The sequence below is a fragment of the Oncorhynchus mykiss genome, chromosome 11 (assembly GCF_057628025.1).
Source record: "Oncorhynchus mykiss isolate SJ-2025 chromosome 11, ASM5762802v1, whole genome shotgun sequence".
NCBI classification, from domain to species: Eukaryota; Metazoa; Chordata; class Actinopteri; order Salmoniformes; family Salmonidae; genus Oncorhynchus; species Oncorhynchus mykiss.
Window position 1 is genome coordinate 65,559,303 of NC_143032.1, and position 21,911 is coordinate 65,581,213.

General features: G+C 40.9%; 1 protein-coding gene across 3 annotated transcripts in view; it reads right to left on the bottom strand.

The window, feature by feature from the left end:
• Nucleotides 1-21,911, bottom strand: part of LOC110536222 (polypeptide N-acetylgalactosaminyltransferase 9) — a 129,965-nt gene that overhangs the window by 21,651 nt on the left and 86,403 nt on the right. Inside the window, exon 7 of one of the 3 annotated variants that reach the window (XM_090190963.1) lies at nt 728-2,919. The exons of the other annotated variants lie outside the window; for them this stretch is intronic. Within the exon in view, the coding sequence (XP_090047089.1) occupies nt 2,917-2,919 (3 nt within the window). The 3' untranslated portion in view covers nt 728-2,916. Of the gene's footprint in view, nt 1-727; nt 2,920-21,911 lie in introns of those variants that run through there. 3 annotated transcript variants of the gene reach the window in all.

The window sequence follows — 21,911 nt, forward strand, 5'->3', positions numbered from 1 at the left end:
TTTTTGTGAAGAATCAACAACCAGTGGGACACAATCATGAAGTGGAACGACATTTATTGGATATTTCAAACTTTTTTAACAAATCAAAAACTGAAAAATTGGGCGTGCAAAATTCCCCCTATCAGTCAACTAGTCTATATAAAAATCATTGAGATCTTGGCATGATGTCTTAAGTGTATAATTGCACCATGGAATCCCATCCAAAAGTGAGAATGTTCCTCAACAGTAAAACTCTTGCAAGGTTACATGATGGAATAAGAGTTTGTCATATGACCATTAAGTGCATTTATATTTAGATAATATTTTAACTTTTTATTGACGGCTGTTGCTTTATTACAGAGTTGTGTCAATGAGGCGGTCGATTTTCAATTGGCTAACACTTATCACCTGGTTTGTGCAGGCTGAAATATGGTGCGTTTGGATGCGATCGGAAACTTTAACATTTGCAACAAGCATGGTAACAAGCATTTGTTGTTACACCCCTCTAATTACAGACGGCAATTACCACCAGTTACATGTTGTTACTACAAGCTAACTATGAATTATCACAATTAATTACAACACTTGTTACAGTGTAATTACATATGTAATTACACTATAATAAAAAAATATTTTTTTTATGAAGTGTTACCCTAACTGCAATCTGGACCCAGTCTTGTGAATTACAAAAGCATATAGACTTCCTGTAGTCTCTTAGTGATGAGAGAGAAGAAGAAGCACATTGAGATGAAGCACAGTATTTTTTATTTTTTATTTTATTTCACCTTTATTTAACCAGGTAGGCTAGTTGAGAACAAGTTCTCATTTGCAACTGCGACCTGGCCAAGATAAAGCATAGCAGTATGAGCAGACAACACAGAGTTACACATGGAGTAAACAATTAACAAGTCAATAACACAGTAGAAAACAAAGGGGGAGTCTATATACAATGTGTGCAAAAGGCATGAGGTAGGCGAATAATTACAATTTTGCAGATTAACACTGGAGTGATAAATGATCAGATGGTCATGTACAGGTAGAGATATTGGTGTGCAAAAGAGCAGAAAAATAAATAAATAAAAACAGTATGGGGATGAGGTAGGTGAAAATGGGTGGGCTATTTACCAATAGACTATGTACAGCTGCAGCGATCGGTTAGCTGCTCAGATAGCTGATGTTTGAAGTTGGTGAGGGAGATAAAAGTCTCCAACTTCAGCGATTTTTGCAATTCGTTCCAGTCACAGGCAGCAGAGTACTGGAACGAAAGGCGGCCAAATGAGGTGTTGGCTTTAGGGATGATCAGTGAGATACACCTGCTGGAGCGCGTGCTACGGGTGGGTGTTGCCATCGTGACCAGTGAGCTGAGATAAGGCGGAGCTTTACCTAGCATGGACTTGTAGATGACCTGGAGCCAGTGGGTCTGGCGACGAATATGTAGCGAGGGCCAGCCGACTAGAGCATACAAGTCGCAGTGGTGGGTGGTATAAGGTGCTTTAGTGACAAAACGGATGGCACTGTGATAGACTGCATCCAGTTTGCTGAGTAGAGTGTTGGAAGCCATTTTGTAGATGACATCGCCGAAGTCGAGGATCGGTAGGATAGTCAGTTTTACTAGGGTAAGCTTGGCGGCGTGAGTGAAGGAGGCTTTGTTGCGGAATAGAAAGCCGACTTGATTTGATTTTCGATTGGAGATGTTTGATATGAGTCTGGAAGGAGAGTTTGCAGTCTAGCCAGACACCTAGGTACTTATAGATGTCCACATATTCTAGGTCGGAACCATCCAGGGTGGTGATGCTAGGCGGGGATGCGGGTGCAGGCAGCGATCGGTTGAAAAGCATGCATTTGGTTTTACTAGCGTTTAAGAGCAGTCGGAGGCCACGGAAGGAGTGTTGTATGGCATTGAAGCTTGTTTGGAGGTTAGATAGCACAGTGTCCAATGACGGGCCGAAAGTATATAGAATGGTGTCGTCTGCGTAGAGGTGGATCAGGGAATCGCCCGCAGCAAGAGCAACATCATTGATGTATACAGAGAAAAGAGTCGGCCCGAGAATTGAACCCTGTGGCACCCCCATAGAGACTGCCAGAGGACCGGACAGCATGCCCTCCGATTTGACATACTGAACTCTGTCTGCAAAGTAATTGGTGAACCAGGCAAGGCAGTCATCCGAAAAACCGAGGCTACTGAGTCTGCCGATAAGAATATGGTGATTGACAGAGTCGAAAGCCTTGGCAAGGTCGATGAAGACGGCTGCACAGTACTGTCTTTTATCAATGGCGGTTAATGATATCGTTTAGTACCTTGAGCGTGGCTGAGGTGCACCCGTGACCGGCTCGGAAACCAGATTGCACAGCGGAGAAGGTACAGTGGGATTCGAGATGGTCAGTGACCTGTTTGTTGACTTGGCTTTCGAAGACCTTAGATAGGCAGGGCAGGATGGATATAGGTCTGTAACAGTTTGGGTCCAGGGTGTCTCCCCCTTTGAAGAGGGGGATAACTGCGGCAGCTTTCCAATCCTTGGGGATCTCAGACGATATGAAAGAGAGGTTGAACAGGCTGGTAATAGGGGTTGCGACAATGGTGGCGGATAGTTTCAGAAATAGAGGGTCCAGATTGTCAAGCCCAGCTGGTTCAGGGTCCAGGTTTTGCAGCTCTAGTATGCTTGACTGCCACTGCCACTGCTCAAATAGAGCGTAATACTTGGATATGACATGTTTGGACATGTAGTGGGTAGTCGTACATCAGAGAGAATTGATAAAACAGTTAGCTAGCAGAGGAATAGCACAGTCAGGGACTTCAATTAGCTGCACAATTTCACTTCACTCTCCACCATTAACTTTGACGTTTTATCTGTCCTTCTGAAATGGCCTGTACTGTATCTGGTATGTAATGGCTGGTGTTGTTTGTCATGGTTTTCTCTCCCCCTTCTCCATTCTCAGTCACTGTGGACACAAGAGTAATAGCTGGATCATTGCAGGGATTTGCCAGATAAACGTTGTACTCAGTGTCATAATTTGTGCCCAGAGGGGACATATAGTGTATGCTGTAAGTGTATGACCCCAAAAGGACTGCTGCTATGCAGAGCATATACTCTTCCATCTTTTCCCTAGCAGTTTGTGGCAGCTTATGTTTGAACTTGTTGTAATTCACCACACATTACGCAGAGGTATTTGAGCGATAGTGTAACAAGCACTAGACTAATATAATGCCGTGCAAATATTCAAATAAGCCAAACACATTCTTGCTGATAAGTGGGTCTGTGAAATTCATTGAGGTAATATGTTGGAGCCGCTGAGCCCTGGAGCCATATGGTACAGTGTGACATGTTCATGGAAATTACAGACATCAAATATTAATCAAGTTGTTGTTACCATGTGTTTATATGAGTGTGTTTAATTTAATATGGATGCTTTTTGACCCATTTCATAGTTGTGAAAAACCTTTCACCTCCTCCATCTCCCACCCTCAATGGTTTCATTTCACTCAACCAACCTACATAATGACCCCGATTGGCTGTAAACCCTCTCTTAGATTAAACAGCAGAGAACCGTGGAGTGACAATGGACTAAGACAAATATACAACATACCAACTACTTGCTTTCATTGTGAGTCTGTGGATGTCGTTTTAATGCATTCCCTAATGGATGACTATTTTTTTATTGATCAATGATTAGGTTTCAAACAACAAACACACTAATCACACTATTGAAACTTCTCTTCCTTTTAATCTGTAGCAGAACCACATGCCTATTGTAACATATCTATTGTAACATATCTATTGTAACATATCTATTGTAACATATCTATTGTAACATATCTATTGTAACATATCTATTGTAACATATCTATTGTAACATATCTATTGTAACATATCTATTGTAACATATCTATTGTAACATATCTATTGTAACATATCTATTGTAACATTTTAATGCAGCTTGTTTTCTTTGTATACGGTATGCTGTTCAGAATGGATAAACAACCAGGGTTGTGTGTGTGTGTGTGATTGCAGTGCTTGGCTACTAGAATATACCCTTCCTTTCACTAAAAGTCAATTGAAGATCAATATCTTTCAGTCGTGATTTCCAAAGTGTCAGACTTGTGAATTACAACAACATATAGACTTCCTGTAGTCTCTTAGTGACGAGAGAGAAGAAGAAGCACATTGAGATGAAGCACAATATGCTTGACTGCCACTGCTCAAATAGAGAGAGAATTGATAAAACAGTTAGCTGCACAACCCGTGCGGCGTGTGGCGTGCAGGTCAAACGATGTCGTAAGCACCAACACGTGTTAAATAGTGCAAAAACAAGGAAGGAATATTTGTGGAAATATATCCATGAACAGATATTAAAACAAATAATTTGTTCAGTGTGCACCTGCCGACCTGGCAATGTCTCTTCTTTTCTGTCCCGAGTGTGAGCTGTGTGTGTGTGTTTGTGTGTGGGGGGGGGGGCTTTCAGGTGAAGAACCCACAATATTATCAGCATGGTCAATTTCAGGTGGCTCCATTTCCAATCCATCCGACTCCAGCTCATCCAAATTCTGTAACATCTGCAATGCTGTCAGCATCCATTCATTTGGTTCGGCTTGCCATTGTGAACTACACACATCATATGTTGTAGTCAGTGCCTGATTATAATCTCGCAGAGGGAAGATTACATACAATTTCCAGTCTTTCGTAAATAAAATAATTAGACCGCTCAAAACGGCCACAATTGTTTAGCATTACAGTATTGTTCTAAATTCAATCACCCTCTTCATCATCCTCATCATTCAGTCAATTGAAATTAAACTGGGAATTTACATGCACAAATATCAATTTCTATCGCCCATTCATCCATTTATTCAGTGAGGAGAGAGGCAGAATCAAACATCAATGGTTCTAGTGTTAAGGTGCTAGGGGGCAGTATTTTCATTTTTGGAAGAAAAAAAACGTTCCCGTTTTAAACGGGATATTTTGTCAGGAAAAGATGCTAGAATATGCATATAATTGACAGCTTTGGATAGAAAACACTCTAACGTTTCCAAAACTGTAAAGATATTGTCTGTGAGTATAACATAACTGATGTTGCAGGAGAAAGCCTGAGAAAAATCCAATCCGGAAGTGTCCCAGGTTTTGAAAGCGCTGCGTTCCAATGACTCCCTATTCAGCTGTGAATGTACCATCAACGAGCTTACGCTTTCTACGTATTCCCCAAGGTGTCTACAGCATTGTGACTAGTTTTACGCATTTCTGTTGAAGAATAGCCGTAGGCGGCCACATTGCGTAAGTGGTCACATGGTGGCTCTGAGAGAGATTCTCGAGTAAAATACATAGGTAGCCATTACTCCAATCGGTCCTAGTGAAAAACGAATTGTCCCTATGGATATATTATCGAATAGATATTAGAAAAGCACCTTGAGGATGGATTCTAAACAACGTTTGCCATGTTTCTATCGATATTATGGAGCTAATTTTGAATATTTTTTGAAGTTGTGGTGACTGCAATTTCCGGGCGATTTCTCAGCCAAACGTGAAGAACAAACGGAGCTATTTCACCTACAAAAATAATATTTTGGGAAAAAATGAACTTTGGCTGTCTACCTGGGAGTCTCGTGAGTGAAAACATCCGAAGTTCATCAAAGGTAAACAATTTAATTTGATTGCTTTTCTGATTTCCGTGACAAGGTTGCCTGCTGCTAGCAAGGCATAATGCTATGCTAGGCTATAATAAACTTACACAAATGCTTGTCTAGCGTTGGCTGTAAAGCATATTTTCAAAATCTGAGATGACAGGGTGATTAACAAAAGGCTAAGCTGTGTTCCAATATATTTCACTTGTGATTTTCATGAATAGGAAGATTTTCTAGGAAGATTTATGTCCGTTGCGTTATGCTAATTAGTGTCAGATGATGACAACGGTCCCATTCACAGGCTGGGGTGTCACTAGAGGTTAAAACGCAAAATCATCAGTGATGATGTGACCTTTGCAGCATGATGAGACAGCGAGAGAGAGCATCCCAGTGTTAGCCAATCAGAGCGAGAACAGGTGGCATGCAGCAGACCAGTACCAGGCAGAAGAAGGAGCAGACTGCTGGCTTCTCATGTATGTCACGTCTATTCCAGGATGTCTTCTCACACTGCGGTCTCGCTCTCGTATCTTTGGAGGTGTCAGCCAGGGCATTAGCAAAACAAATCAGACCAAATGCCTTCTTTTCCCTGGACACAAAAGGCATAATGATGATGTGATGATTGTGCCAGGGATGCATGGAAAACACATTTACGCCATGCTGAGAGAGCCTTGCCTGTAGCACAGCTCTCGCCTGATCTCCTCAAATAGGCAATAATTGATCTGCAGGTGCATCATCTGGCCTGTCAAGTCACATTAAGAAGTGTTTTTTTTTTACCAGCAGTAATACACATTATTACCAAAGTAAAACAACATTTATCTCAAAGTTTGGTGTTTTACCCTGGTCTATGAGTGTTGACGTTTGTGCCTTTATAGGACTCCTATGGCATTCTATGGAGTCAACAGTCATGTATCACGGTTAGTTGGTAACTTACATAAAAGCATCATCCACACATGACCTTTTCACCTCTGAATAGATCAGGAAATAAACATATGTAAAGTCCTACACCAGCCTCCTTTTCATCGTATTTATCAGCTGATTTATTTAACAAAAGGCACAGCTCAATAGGTGCTCCAGGTATCCTCATGGCATGGCGAGTGGGCCTTTCCTCTTTTGTTCTCTATTGCTCCTCTATTGTAAATCAAGCAAGGGGGAAGCCAATGACATCATTAACCCCCATCAGACTAACCCCTTGAATGCCCAACTAATTGATATTTACAGTTGCTTCTAAAAAAAGCACTATTCAAAAAAAATATTTAAGAATTGTGTGTACTTTACTGTATTTATACTAACGGTAACATTTCGAAAATTACTGGAGGACGTCTTTAAGTATCCTTCTATGGTTTCATAGGAATACTGTATACACTGAGTGTACAAAACATTACGAACACTGGCTCTTTCCATGTCATAGATTGACCTGGTGAATCCACTTCGATCAGTTTGGATGAAGGTACACAAGGCGAGACCCAAATGCAGACACAGGAAGCAGATGGTTGACTTCCGATATTTATTAATCCAAGGGGTTGGCAAAAGGTAGGTCGGGGACAGGCGAGAGTTCATAAACTGGGTCATAGTCCAAAACAGTAACAGACAAAGGGCAGTCTCGATGTCAGGCCAGGCAGGGGTTCAGTAACCAGATCCGAGTCAAAACAGTACAAGGGGATAGGCAGGCTAGAAGACAGAACGGGCAGAGAGGTCAGGCAGGCGGGTTCGGAGTCAGGACAGGCAAGGGTCGAAACCAGGAGAACTAGAACCAAAGGAGACTGGGAAAAAAATAGGAGCAATGAAAACCGCTGGTTGACTTGACAGACAAGACGAACTGGCACAGAGAGAAACAAAAGGATATATACACAGAGGGTAATAAGCGACACCTCTAGGGGGTGGAGACAATCACAAGGACAGGTGAAACAGATCAGGGTGTGACAGAAGGAGAGGAGACCGGTTAAAGAAGGATTTTTTAGCCTTGAGACAATTGAACCTGGATTGTGCATTTGTGCCATTCAGAGGGTGAATGGGCAAGACAAAATATTTAAGTGCCTTTGAACGGGGTATTGTAGTAGGTGGCAGGCACACCTGTTTGAGTGTGTCAAGAACTGCAACGCTGCTGGGTTTTTCACACTCAACAGCTTCCCGTGTGTATCAAGAAATGATCCACCAGCCAAATGACATCCAGATTCAGATCAACTTAATTATCCCACCAGGGGGGAATTAATTTGGTCATATGCTTTAAAAGGCAGTACATAAAACATGAAAACACAGAAACTACACAAAATAAGGGACCAATAGACTATTTATTATACAGCCTAATGTCTTTTGGAATAAAAGAGTCCCATTATCTGTTTTTCTTTTCTTTTGAAGATGCCTCTTTCCCCTTGTCCGGCTGTGGTGACTGAATTTTGAGTGAAGCGGATGAGTACTGTCCTGTAAAATGCTTTCAAGTTTTAGGAGGATGAGTTTTGTGTACAGGTTGGTGGCTGATTCTTGATCTATACCAATTATCCCTTGCCGCCATCTTAATCAAGCGCTGAAGCGTGACTTGGTCTTGCACTCGCATGTTTCTGAACACACATATCAGACCAAAGGACAGCACACTCTGCAGGGAAGATTTATAGAACATTTGTAAGACATGGCGGTCGACTTTAAGATGGTTCAGTTAGATTAACTGCAATTTCTTGCAATTTCTTTATCTTTGCAAAGGCACAGTCATTGACTTTCAGTTTATTTTCTATTTTGATTCCCAGGTACTTACTTATATGTGGTCACTCTATCGACTGATTCCCCATTGATCTTAAAAGGGGCTTGTGGAGTTTTGTTCCTTCTGAAATCAATTTACATCTCTTTTGTTTTCTTAACGTTTATTTCAAGAAAGTTATCTGCATACCAAAGGACAAATGTAGCTGTTTTTCTGTCAAAATCTTGAAGAGAGGCTTGGTCTGTGTAGAGGGTGCGAACTGGTGGCAGAGAAGTCAGACGCAGGAGAGAAATAACTGTTTCCAACGGTGCAGTTTATTAACAAAACCCACCGGAAAACAGAATAATAAAATAAATGGGTACATAACCCACCGCACACCAGGACAGACGTGCACAAGCACTTACAATAAACAATCACCGACAAGGACATGAGGGGGAACAGAGGGTTAAATACACAACATGTAATTGATGGGATTGGAATCAGGTGTGATGGAAGACAAGACAAAATCAAAGGAAAATGAAAAGAGTATCAGCGATGGCTAGAAGGTTGGTGACTTCGACTGCCGAAAGCCTCCCGAACAAGGAGAGGGACCAACTTCGGTGGAAGTCATGACAGTCTGGGTGGAGGAAATCCACAACAGAGGTGTCATCTGCATATAAAACATGTGTGGGTTGCATCAGAGGCTTGACAATTGTTTGTGTACGATGTGTATGTATAGGTGAAAGTACGCAACCTTGAGGGGTTCCCATATTCACCGTTGTAGTAGGAATGGTGGAGTTTAACTTCACTTGCTGAGTACGGTTCACAAGGAAACTATTTATCTACTTGATCGGTAGAGAGTTGACACCCAAATTCACCAGCTTATCCACAAGTAGGTGGGGTTGGATGGTGTTAAACACACTACTGAAGTCAATGAATACAATTTTCACTAGGCTATTTGCCTTTTCTAAATGTTCGTAAATATTGTTCAGCATGACCGGTAACGCTGTCACGACTTCTGCCGAAGTCGTTGCCTCTCCTTGTTCGGGAGGTGCTCAGCGGTCGACGTCACCGACCTTCTAGCCATCATTGATCTATTTTTCATTTTCCATTGGTTTTGTCTCGTCTTCCCACACACCTGTTTTCAATCCCAATCATTACCTGTTGTGTATTTAGTTTCCCCTCATGTCTTTGTCAGAGATTGTTTTATGTCAGGTGTTGTTTTATGTTGTATAGGTGCGCGACGGGTCCTCGTACCCATGTTCGTTTATGTATGTACGTATTTAGTGTTTGGAGCATGTTAAGTGGACTTATATTAAAAGACTCCATTTACACTCCGTTTGACTCTCCTGCGCCTGACTTCCATGCCACCGATACACACGACTCTGACAGAATCTCTGACCAATATATATGAAGTCAGCAGGAGAGGACACTACGCTCATGGAGATGGAGGAACGCGTCCGAGAACAAGCGGAGAAGATTGACTGTTTAAGCTCCGTCATGGATCGCATTGTCCAGAATATGGACCGCTGGGCCTCCACCACCACAACCGGGATCTCCCTTGAACGCTCTTTCCCGTTCTGAACCTAATAAGATCCATTTAATCATGTTAAGTGGACTTATATTAAAAGACTCCATTTACACTCCGTTTGACTCTCCTGCGCCTGACTTCCCTGCCACCGATACACACGACTCTGACAAACGCATCATCAACACCCCTGGAGTCATGGTAGGAAAATTGGTTTGAGTCTATTTGGGATGAGAGAGAGAGAATTAGTTTTTTTATTATTTATTCAAAATGATTCATAGGTACAGATTTCAAGGGCTACAGGGCATAATCGTTATATTCTTGTGGCCTGTTGTTTTTAGGTATTGGGACAATCAGTGACTTCTCCCATGAGTCTGGAATTATCCCACTGTTCAGTGACAGCTAGAACACCTTCTAGAATGGAAATGCGAGCTCGTCTGTGCATGCGTGAAGTGCCTTGCTGCTGACGCCATCTGGACCATATGATTTTCGTGGGCTTACACATTGAAAGTATTGCTTGAGGTTATTCACAGAGATCTTTATATCAACAGCTGGTATGCCATCTATACTGGCCACTTTCTGCTGTGATGTAAAATCACACATGTCAAACCTACAATAGAAACTGTTCAAATAATTTGCAAAAGCAAAGGTCATACACAATCATAGAATGTCTCTTTGGTTTTCCTACTGTCTTTCTCCTTGAAAAGGTTTTGTCATTTGTCTTTGTATGGGATCTTGCACTCCTTAATTTAGCTTTTAAGTTGCCTCTGAATATTTTTCCTTTACTCTTTACTGCCACCTGATTTAAACACTTTTGTTCTGGTTGAGAAGCTCTTTTAATTCCTGAGTTACAGTTTATTATTGGGGAAGATGTTAACTTTCTTTAGGAACTACATATCCTAATGTTAGAAAGCAGAATATAAACTAGAAATAGGCTACTGTGGGTGGGGTAGGCTAAATAATTTAAATGGAATAAGCTTAATTAAAAGAATAATGGAAACTAAATATTAAAGGCAAAGCATGCCCAAAGCTTGTGGCTGAAATTGCGAAATTGAAGCCGGAGAGAAGGCCAACATAATTTTTTAAACTGCTCAATTATGCTATGCGCCTCCCTCCACACTTGCACACTTACATTCTCTGGCATTCAAATGCAGCCATGCTTTAGGCTAACAAAGAACTGTCAATCATATCAATGGATGGAATCAGTGAATGAATGGCTGCAGCAACCATTAAATGGTCTGACAAGCTGCATAATAAATTATGCCTAATTAATCAAATCAAATTGTATTTGTCACATGCGCCGAATACAACCTTGCAGTGAAATGCTTACTTACAAGCCTTAACCAACAACGCAGTTTTAAGAAAAAGAAAAAAAAAGAAATAAAGTAACAAATAATTAAAGAGCAGCAGTAAAATAACAATAGTGAGGCTATATACAGTTGCCATATCAGGCAGTGATGCAACTAGTCAGGACACTCTCGATGGTGCAGCTATAGAACCTTTTGAGGATCTGAGGACCCCATGCCAAATCTTTTCAGCCTTCTGAAGGGGAATAGGCTTTGTTGTGCCCTCTTCACAACTGTCTTGGTGTGCTTGGACCATGTTAGTTTGTTGGTGATGTGGACACAAAGGAACTTGAAGCTCTCAATCTGCTTCACTACAGCCCCATCTATGAGAATGGGAGCGTGGTCAGTCCTCCTTTCCTGTAGTCCATAATCATCTCCTTAGTCTTTATCACGTTGAGGGAGAGGTTGTTGTCCTGGCACCAGGTCTCTGACCTCCCTATGTGCTGTCTCGTTGTTGTTGGTGATCAGGCCTACCACTGTTGTGTCATCGGGAAACTTAATGATGGTGTTGGAGACGTGCCTGGCTGTGCAGTCATGAGTGAACAGGGAGTACAGGAGGGGACTGAGCACGTACCCCTGAGGGGCCCCCGTGTTACCATCTGGAGGTGGCCAGTCAGAAAGTCCAGGATCCAGTTACAGAGGGAGGTGTGAAAGGGAAGTGTGGAGTGCAATAAATATTGCATCCTCTGTGGATCTGTTGGGGCGGTATGCAAATTGGAGTGGGTCTAGTGTTTCTAGGATAATGGTGTTGATGGTGTTGATGTGAGCCATGACCAGCCTTTCAAAGCACTTCATGGCTACAGATGTAAGTGCTACGGGTCGGTAGTTATTTAGGCAGGTTACTTTAGTGTTCCTGGGCAAAGGGACTATGGTGGTCTGCTTGAAACATGTTGGTATTACAGACTCAGACAGGGAGAGGTTGAAAATGTCAGTGAAGACACTTGCCAGTTGGTCAGCGCATGCTCGGAGTACACGTCCAGGTAATCCGTCTGGCCCTGCGGCCTTGTGAATGTTGACCTGTTTAAAGGTCTTACATCAGCTGCGGAGAGCGTGATCACACAGTCGTCTGGAACAGCTGATGCTCTCATGCATGTTTCAGTGTTACTTGCCTCGAAGCAAGCATAGAAGTTATATAGCTCGTCTGGTAGGCTCATGTCACTGGGCAGCTCTTAGCTGTGCTTCCCTTTGTAGTTTGTAATAGTTTGCAAGCCCTGCCACATCTGGGGCGGCAGGTAGCGTATTGGTTAAAGCGTTGGACTAGTAACCGAAAGGTTGCAAGATCGAATCCCCAAGCTGATAAGGTTAAAATCTGTTGTTGTCCCCCTGAACAAGAAAGTTAACCCACTGTTTCTAGGCCATCATTGAAATTAATAATTTGTTCTTAACTGACTTGCCTAGTTAAACAAAGGTTAAATTTAAAAAAACATCAGAGGAGTGTCGGAGCCGGTGTAATTGGACAAAATAACAATTATCTTGTTTGAACAACTTAGTATCTAGTTTGAAAGACTTAATATCTCGTTTGATGACAAAATATTGTATTTTTCAATTAAAACAAAAAACTAAATATCCTTGGGATGTTCAGTCGACATTCACTAAAATGTTGTATACAACATCTGTAATAACCACCACAGAACATTCTCCCAAAGTTCTCATCAGGTTTTCAGGTAATAACCAGTAATTAGTTTTGTGAAAGTTCCCAGAACATTTGTTTGGGCACGGAAAATGTTCTCATAATATGTATGAAACATTTGCCTGTCGTTAAAGGAACATTCCCATAACACATTTAATTTCTTCTTTAAAGGTTCCCAGAATGTTTCGTTGTGGGAACAATCTGGTGAGAACAATGTGGGGACAACACAAAAGATATGTTCCTAAAACACAAAAACTGTCCATTTTTTATAACATGAACGTCTAGCAACCCAAAGGTTGCAAGTTTGAATCTCATCATAGACAACTTTAGCATTTTAGCTAATTAACAACTTTTCAACTACTTACTACTGTTTAGCTACTTTGCATGTTAGCAAACCCTTCCCCTAACCCTAACCCTAACCCTTTTGGCTAACCCTTCCCCTAACCCTAACCATACCCTTTTAGCTATCCCTTCTAACCCCTAATCCCTAGCTTAATATATTTAGCCACCTAGCCACCTAGTTAGGATTTGTACCATATCATACAATTTGTAACATATTGTTAATTTGCCAAATGTGTAAGTTGTTCTATGGTTTATAACACAAATTGTAATTTGTAACATATCATACGAAATGATTGATGGACATCCACAAATTAATACATATCATACGAAACGTAACATATTCTAAATGGAGTGTCTCAGATTTACGTACAGAATAATACGAAATGCTCTGAGACCAAGTTACCCCCACACCGCTAGCGTGAGCGAGTGTCTGCGTAGCCAATCGCTAAAATAGAACTTGGTTCTATCTGAGATGCTCCAAATGATGCAAATCCCCTCCTAACTGTATATCAGGAACATACAAACCCATGTGTTTGCTTCAAAGATGAACGAGGATACTCATACTAACCACACTAACCTTACTATTTGTGATGTAATTTGAGTATGTAGTCTGCTTATTGGTTATAGTATGGATATAGTTAGTATGCCAAAAGTTCCCGGATGTCGTACTACATTCGTTAAAATACGAAGTGTCCAAACAGTGGACACTATTTCTGTGCTTTTGGGGCCCATAATGCAAATCTATAATGCAAATCTGTCCATCTGTAAATAGCACACCCAACTACCTTATCCCCATATTGTTCTATATTTTTTTTGCTCTTTTGCACACCAGTATCTCTACTTGCACATCATCATCTGCACATCTATCACTTCAGTGTTAATGCCAAATTGTAATTATTTCGCCTCGGTGGCCTATTTATTGCCTTACCTCCCTAATCTTACTACATTTGCACACACTGTACATAAACTTTTTCTATTGTGTTATTGACTGTACATTTGTTTATCCCATATGTAACTATGTGTTGTTGTTTTTGTCACATTGCTTTGCTTTATCCTGGCCAGGTCAGTTGTAAATGAGAACTTGTTCTCCACTGGCCTACCTGGTTAAATAAAGGTGAAATAAAAAAATTAAATAAAAAATTATTCAGAAAATGAGCGTGACTTCACAACATTTTCAGATTTGAAGAAAATGGTGGAAAATATGCAGAGAAAGTCTGACGAGAGCGGATTCAAATTCATTGTTTTAACTAATTCTGACAAATGTACAACCCAAAATAACAACCCAATGTCTCCCAGGACAAACTGCTAGCAACACCTATCTATCTTAATGTACATTAATATTTCATGTGTGTTTCCACCTGTCCCAAAATGTATATAGTTGGTTCACGGTTGGTTTTAGTATTTTAACCTGCGTGTCAGGATCCCAAAATCATGGGAATCGACAAAATCAACACGCATATTCGCATGCACACATGTAGCCATGGTGTCAGTCTGAGATCTTCAGAAGTTTGGCTGAGGTCCTGCAGACTTAATTTTCTACCTCATCTTACTTGACAGGCAGCTGACTGATTTGACAGACAGTGTGGGAAATTGTCCAGTATTAGTAACTAATACTGGACAATGTCAGTCCTTTCCAGTGACTGTAGAAGCTGCCTGGGGGGTCACAGAGAGTTAAGCTCTAATATTTACTAGTCATGTTGTTAGCATGGATGGCTGAGACAAAGGCAATGTACCAAGGTATGACCCAAGGAGACCTCCGGTTACTATAAACTTTTATAGCCAAAAGAAAACATACATTTTCCATAACTACTTCACTGATAGTCAACTGTAAATGTATTGTAAAATGCCCTACTTTTGTAAAATGCACACCTTTTGAAATTGGTAACAATTTATAAATACTTTAATGTGGGTATATACCACTGTAAGTGTCTATGTTCCACAAAGGGAAGTTTGCAATCAACCATATGGTTATGATAATCTATACCTTAGACAATGGACTTCTTCCATTGACAATCCCACAAATCACAAAATTGACATTTCTGAGTTATAGCACTTGAAACATTCAAAAGTCTATACAGAACTCCCTATATCGCATAGAGTACATTTCTCTGATTAGCCTATACAAAGGTCTGGTAACAGTCAAGTTTCTCTAACACAGCGGCTCCTAATCCCTTTTTGTCTTGTAATATACAGTACCAACTACAACAGTACCTAGACAAATGTGAATAATCTTGGGAAACCAATGAAACCAACTAAAATGAAACTAATTATTATAGCCTTAACCCAGTTTAACTTCATGACACAGAATGGGACTAGCCACAAGCCACCAGTGATTCCTGACTCATCGTTGGGAGGGAGACTGCCCTAAAGGTCCTTATTTCCATTTCTGCCACGGAGCTGCAATTCTGTGAAAAATGTTGCGTTAAATTAGAGTGAAGCAACAAATGGATGAGGGAGGATTAAAGGGGATTGGGATATCTTATTGCTTTTTAACAAAGCCCAGTGAATCCCTCAACAGCTTTACTGTCAGAGCCTTACAGAGATTTACACTACAACGCAGAGCGGAAATATTCACAACTATAAGAAGAAAGACTTGCATTTGTGGGCTTGTTTTACCACTTGACTTAATAAGCTGTGTGTATGCTCAGTTGTGTTTTAGGAATTTGTGTCTCTGTCTCTGGTCTTAATTGAAATTATGCTCACTGGCTTCTAGACCCAGGAGAGATCTCCTCCTTTTAACATAAAATATGAAAGATTTGCCCATTTCAAAGACATAGCAGGAAATCCTGACCACAAAGTGATATCTTCTCCCATGAAGCTGTTTTGCTTTGTAAAGAAAAATAAATATCCCTCACATCCGTTTCTTGTATGCTTTTCTGACAGACAGTGTGACTTTGAAGACTAATTCAATTTGAGAACCCCACTGTGCAGTGTCGACACCTAGCATTCAAAGCACGGTTGTAATCACTCCTCCATGCAAATCACATAAACTGTACATGTATTGATTCAGTATGTGGACATGAAGAACAAAACATTTTAAAGGAACTTAAAATCTTTCCCTCAAATGTTTAGTACGAATAGTAGAATAATTAAACATGTCCTCTATAACAGAGAGATGGGCCATTATAAAAAATAATAATAATTGCTACACCTTGGTTTGAGCATAATTCATTTTGGCCTACCCCCCCCCCCCCTTTTGTCACTATTTACAGTACCAGTCAAAAGTTGTCACATCTACTCATTCAAGGGTTTTTCTTTATTTTTACTATTTTCTACATTGTAGAATAATGTTGAAATCAAATCAAATTTGATTTGTCACATACAAATGGTTAGCAGATGTTAATGTGAGTATAGCAAAATGGTTGTGCTTCTAGTTCCGACCATGCAGTAATATCTAACAAGTAATCTGTCACACCCTGACCTTAGTTATCTTTGTTTTCTTTATTATTTTGGTTAGGTCAGGGTGTGACAAGGGGTGTGTTGTTGTGTTTTTCCTGTCTAGGGTTTTTGTATGTTTATGGGGCTGTTTTACTAGTCTAGGTCTTTTGTATGTCTATGGTTGCCTAGATTGGTTCTCAATTAGAGGCAGCTGTTTTTCGTTGTCTCTGATTGGGAACCATATTTAGTCAGCCATATTCCTTGGGTAATTTGTGGGTGATTGTCTATGTATTAGTTACCTGTGTCTGCACTTATTCTATATAGCTTCACATTATTTAAAAACCCATTTTTTATAGTTCGTTCAGTGTTCTTCCTTCATTAAAGAAGATGTATTCAAATCACGCTGCGCCTTGGTCTCATCCATACAACGAACGTGACATAATCAAACAATTTCACAACAACTACCTTATACACACAAGTGTAAAGGAATGAATAAGAATATGTACATAAAAATATATATGGATGAGCGATGGCCGAACTGCATAAGCAAGATGCAGTAGATGGTATAGAGTACAGTATATACATTTGAGAAGAGTAGTGTAGGGTATGTAAACATTATATAAAGTGGCATAGTTTAAAGTGACTAGTGATACATTTATTACATCCAATTTTTAATTTTTAAAGTGGCTAGAGATGGAGTCAGTATGTTGGCAGCAGCCACTCAATGTTAGTGATGGCTGTTTAACAGTCTGATGGCCTTGAGAAAAAAGCTGTTTTTCAGTCTCTCTGTCCCAGCTTTGATGCACCTGTACTGACCTCGCCTTCTGGATGACAACGAGGTGAACAGGCAGTGGCTCGGGTGGTTGTTGTCCTTGCTGATCTTTTTGGCCTTCCTGTGACATCGGGTGGTGTAGGTGTCCTGGAGAGCAGGTAGTTTGTCCCCGGTGATGCGTTGTGCAGACAGGATGCTCTCGATTGTGCATCTGTAAAAGTTTGTGAGTGTTTTTGGTGACAAGCTGAATTTATTCAGCCTACTGAGGTTGAAGAGGCGCTGTTACGCCTACTTCACCACGCTGTCTGTGTGGGTGGACCATTCCAGTTTGTCCGTGATGTGTACGCCGAGGAACTTAAAACGTTCCACCTTCTCCACTACTGTCCCATCGATGTGGATAGGGGGGTGCACCCTCTGCTGTTTCCTGAAGTCCACGATCATCTCCTTTGTTTTGTTGACGTTGAGTAAGGTTATTTTCCTGACACCAAACTCCGAGGGCCCTCACCTCCTCCCTGTAGGCCATCTCGTCGTTGATGGTAATAAAGCCTACCACTGTAATGTTGTCTGCAAACTTGAAATAACACACACAAAACATGTAGTAAACAAAAAAAGGTGTTAAAAGTAGCCACCCTTTGCCTTGATGACAGCTTTGCACACTCTTGGCATTCTCTCAACCAGCTTCACCTGGAATGCTTTTCCAATAGTCTTGAAGGAGTTCCCACATATGCTGAGCACTTGTTGGCTGCTTTTCCTTCACTCCGCAGTCCGACTCATCCCAAACAATGTCGATTGTGTTGAGGTTGGGTGATTGTGGAGGCCATTTCATCTGATGCAGCACTCCATCGCTCTCCTTCTTGGTCAAATAGCCCTAACACAGCCTGGAGGTGTGTTGGGTCATTGTCCTGTTGAAAAACAAATAATAGTCCCACTAAGTGCAAATCATATGTGTATCGCTGAAGAATGCTGTGGTAGCCATGCTGGTTAAGTGTGCCTTGAATTCCAAATAAATCACAGTGTCACCAGCAAAGCACCCCCACACCATCACACCTCCTCCTCCATGCTTCACGATGGCAACTACACATTCAGTGATCATCCGTTCACCTACACTGCGTCTCACAAAGACACGGCAGTTGGAACCAAAAATCTCAAATTTGGACTCATCAGACGAAAGGACAGATTTCCACCGGTCCATTGCTCATGTTTCTTGGCCCAAGCAAGTCTCTTCTTATTTTTGGTGTCCTTTAGTAGTGGTTTCTTTGCAGCAATTCGGCCATGAAGGCCTGATTCACGCAGTCTCCTCTGAACAGTTGATGTTGAGATGTCTGTTACTTGAACTCTGTGAAGCATTTATTTGGGCTCCAATCTGAGGTGCAGTTAACTCTACTGAAATCCTCTGCAGCAAAGGTAACTCTGGGTCTTCCTTTCCTGAGGCGGTCTTCATGAGAGCCAGTTTCATCATAGCACTTGATGGTTTTTGCGACTGCACTTGAAGAATCTACTTGACATTTTCCAGATTGACTGTCTTAAAGCAATAATGGACTGTCATTTCTCTTTGCTTATTTGAGCTGTTCTTGCCATAATATGGACTTGTTCTTTAATCAAATAGGGCTATATTCTGTATACCACCCATACCTTGTCACAACACAACTGTTTGGCTCAAATGCATTAAGAAGGAAAGAAATTCCACAAATTAACTTTTAACAAGGCACACCTGTTAATTGAAATGCATTCCATGTGACTACCTCATGATGTTGGTTGAGAGAATACCAAGAGTGTGCAAAGCTGTCAGCAAGGCAAAGGGTGGCTACTTTGAATAATCTCAAATATCAAATATATTTGGATTTGTTTAACACTTTTTTGGTTACTACATGATTCATATGTGTTATTTCATAGTGTTGACGTCTTCACTATTATTCTACAATGTAGAAAATAGTAAACATTTATAAAAACCATGGAATGAGTAGGTGTGTCCAAACTTTTGACTGGTACACCATGGTTAACAGAATCAAAATTAGTCAGACCATCGTCTAAGCTCTTGAGAATGATTAGAATACCCGGCAGCATCATCGTAATGTGTTGCAATGCAAAGGTAGTGTGTGTCTACCCTGCCCCTCCCAACGGTAAACCTGGACCTATGAGATGAGTGACTCTCTCTCTCTCTCTCTCTCTCGAAAATGTACAGTTCAAACCAGGACATCTCAGGGATGTGATGCTGCTCTTTCAACTCTACTGTCAAAACATGCAAAGCAATTGAATCCCCTGCTTCTCCATGGTAGTCCCTCTTGATTGTACTGCAGTGAGTTTATTTGTGAAATGTCTAGCATACTTGCAGATTCCTCAGTTTTTTGTGTTACAGTAGATTAGGTGTCAAAATAATGTATATCTTGTCAAACACATCTATCTAACACCATCAAACACCACCCAATTAAAGTAAAGTTAGTAAAGTTAAGTAAGTATGGTAACTTCAGACAGAGTTGGGTGGTCAATAAGCTTAACTTTTTCAGTGCCTGCCTGCCTGCCTGCCTGCCTGCCTGCCTGCCTGCCTGCCTGCCTGCCTGCCTGCCTGCCTGCCTGCCACCCACCCACCCACCCACATAACCATGGCAATCTTCAAAAGGCTGTCAGATTCAAGAATTTTAAAGTCTTGAAAATAAGCTGCATGGGCTGTTAGGGGATAAGTTTGCTGTTCAAAACCTGTTTCACCATACATTACTGGCAGATTACTGTTACAGCACTATACCCTTTAAAACAATATAAACTCAGTCCAATTATCTGTGCCCACAGACTCTACAATGCAAATTCTAGACGTGTTTTAATGCTATCTGGTTTTAAATGAAACAGTGCATTAAAACAACTTTGCCCATATCTATACCGTATTTACTTCAATATTAACTTTAAGAACTGGGACAGCCACATTTTGTCAACTCACACCATTGAATGAATGGAGCATTAAGAGTCCCTATATGGTATTATAAGAATAAGAAAGCTATATATCACTGTAGTTCCTATTCTCCTCTCTGTCCTCCCTCCTGTGACAAGTGGTGAGGTAGTGAGGCACAACCTACTGTAATGAAGCATAGAGTAAATACCTCTGTCCATTAAGCCCTAGCAGATTGATTCATGCCCTCTAAATAATGCATGTATTGAAAAGGACAAATGCTTGATCAATATGGTATGGTCTCCCCCATTGTTACCTTTGCACTGTGCCTATTGATGAAAAACGGATCTTTCCTCCCATGTCCTCTCGGTTAAAGGACTGTATTATGTGAGAATTAATCATTCATGTAATGGAGAGATGAGCCAGTGGAGGAGAGGAAGAGATACAGTATATCTGTATATCTGTAGTCGATATTTGATATACGACACAGATCAGGTCTCCTGTTGCAGTGATCTCTCACACTAATGTAAATATTTCTCATCTATCACTTTCTTCTCCCAAGGCTCATCATGTCTACCTTCAAACCATGACGTAGTATAGCCAAATGATCAAATTCCCTCAGTAATTGGCTCAAATCAGTCCTATTTTTTTAAAGTGGTCTGTTTGTTTTAGTGGGCCCACATATGGTCAGCCACTTCGTCATTTGCTGCCTGATGGACGTGGGCCTCCAGGTGATTTAGCTTTAGCAGCGGCTGGAACTGGAATGGCTGGTTACCACAGATGGCTGAGGCTTAATGTGGGCTCATAATGACAGGGCTGAACTTTTCAAGGTGACTCTCTCTCTCTCTCTCTTTGTTGTGGATGTGAGGATACGGAGGAAAGCAAAGCAAACACCACTACAGAGAGATCTCCTCTACTCTTCGATATTATGATTGTGTACCCTCTTCCCAGTATGAACTCTATTGTGATTTTGTAAACATCATAGAGCTATAACACTATTTAATTCTGTGGTCAACATGAACTGTGGTAAGTGTAGTGTGAGGACATATTGAATTGTGTAGCTAACAACTATGTACCACCACCACCATTGCAAAAATACTTGTGTTTATGATAAAAGGAACTATCCTCTAACAATCCATTTGGCAGTGTCGGTCTCCCGAGCATAAAAGGAACATTTGCTGTAAAAGGAACAAACAGTGGACAAACTAGCCACAGCATCTGAAAACAACAATTCAAATCGGTGAGTGTTTTACCTGAAAGCTTTGGCATTACTCAAGTTCAATAGTGTACCAATCTTTGTCTGGTTTTCTTTAACTATAGAAATGTTTGAAGTTTCAAGACACAAACTCCCTCCAATTACGTTCAACTGTAAAAAAAGAAACAAAAAAATAACACTAGTTAAAGGCCTGTGAATTCCCTTTTCTACTGTGTGAATTTCCTTTTCTACTGTGTGGATTCCCTTTTCAACTGTGTGGATTCCCTTTTCTACTGCGTGGATTCCCTTTTCTACTGTGTGGATTCCCTATTCTACTGTCTGGATTCCCTTTTCTACTGTGTGGATTCCCTTTTCTACTGTCTGGATTCCCTTTTCTACTGTGTGGATTCCCTTTTCTACTGTGTGGATTCCCTTTTCTACTGTGTGGATTCCCTTTTCTACTGCGTGGATTCCCTTTTCTACTGCGTGGATTCCCTTTTCTACTGTGTGGATTCCCTTTTCTACTGTGTGGATTCCCTTTTCTACTGTGTGGATTCCCTTTTCTACTGTGTGAATTCCCT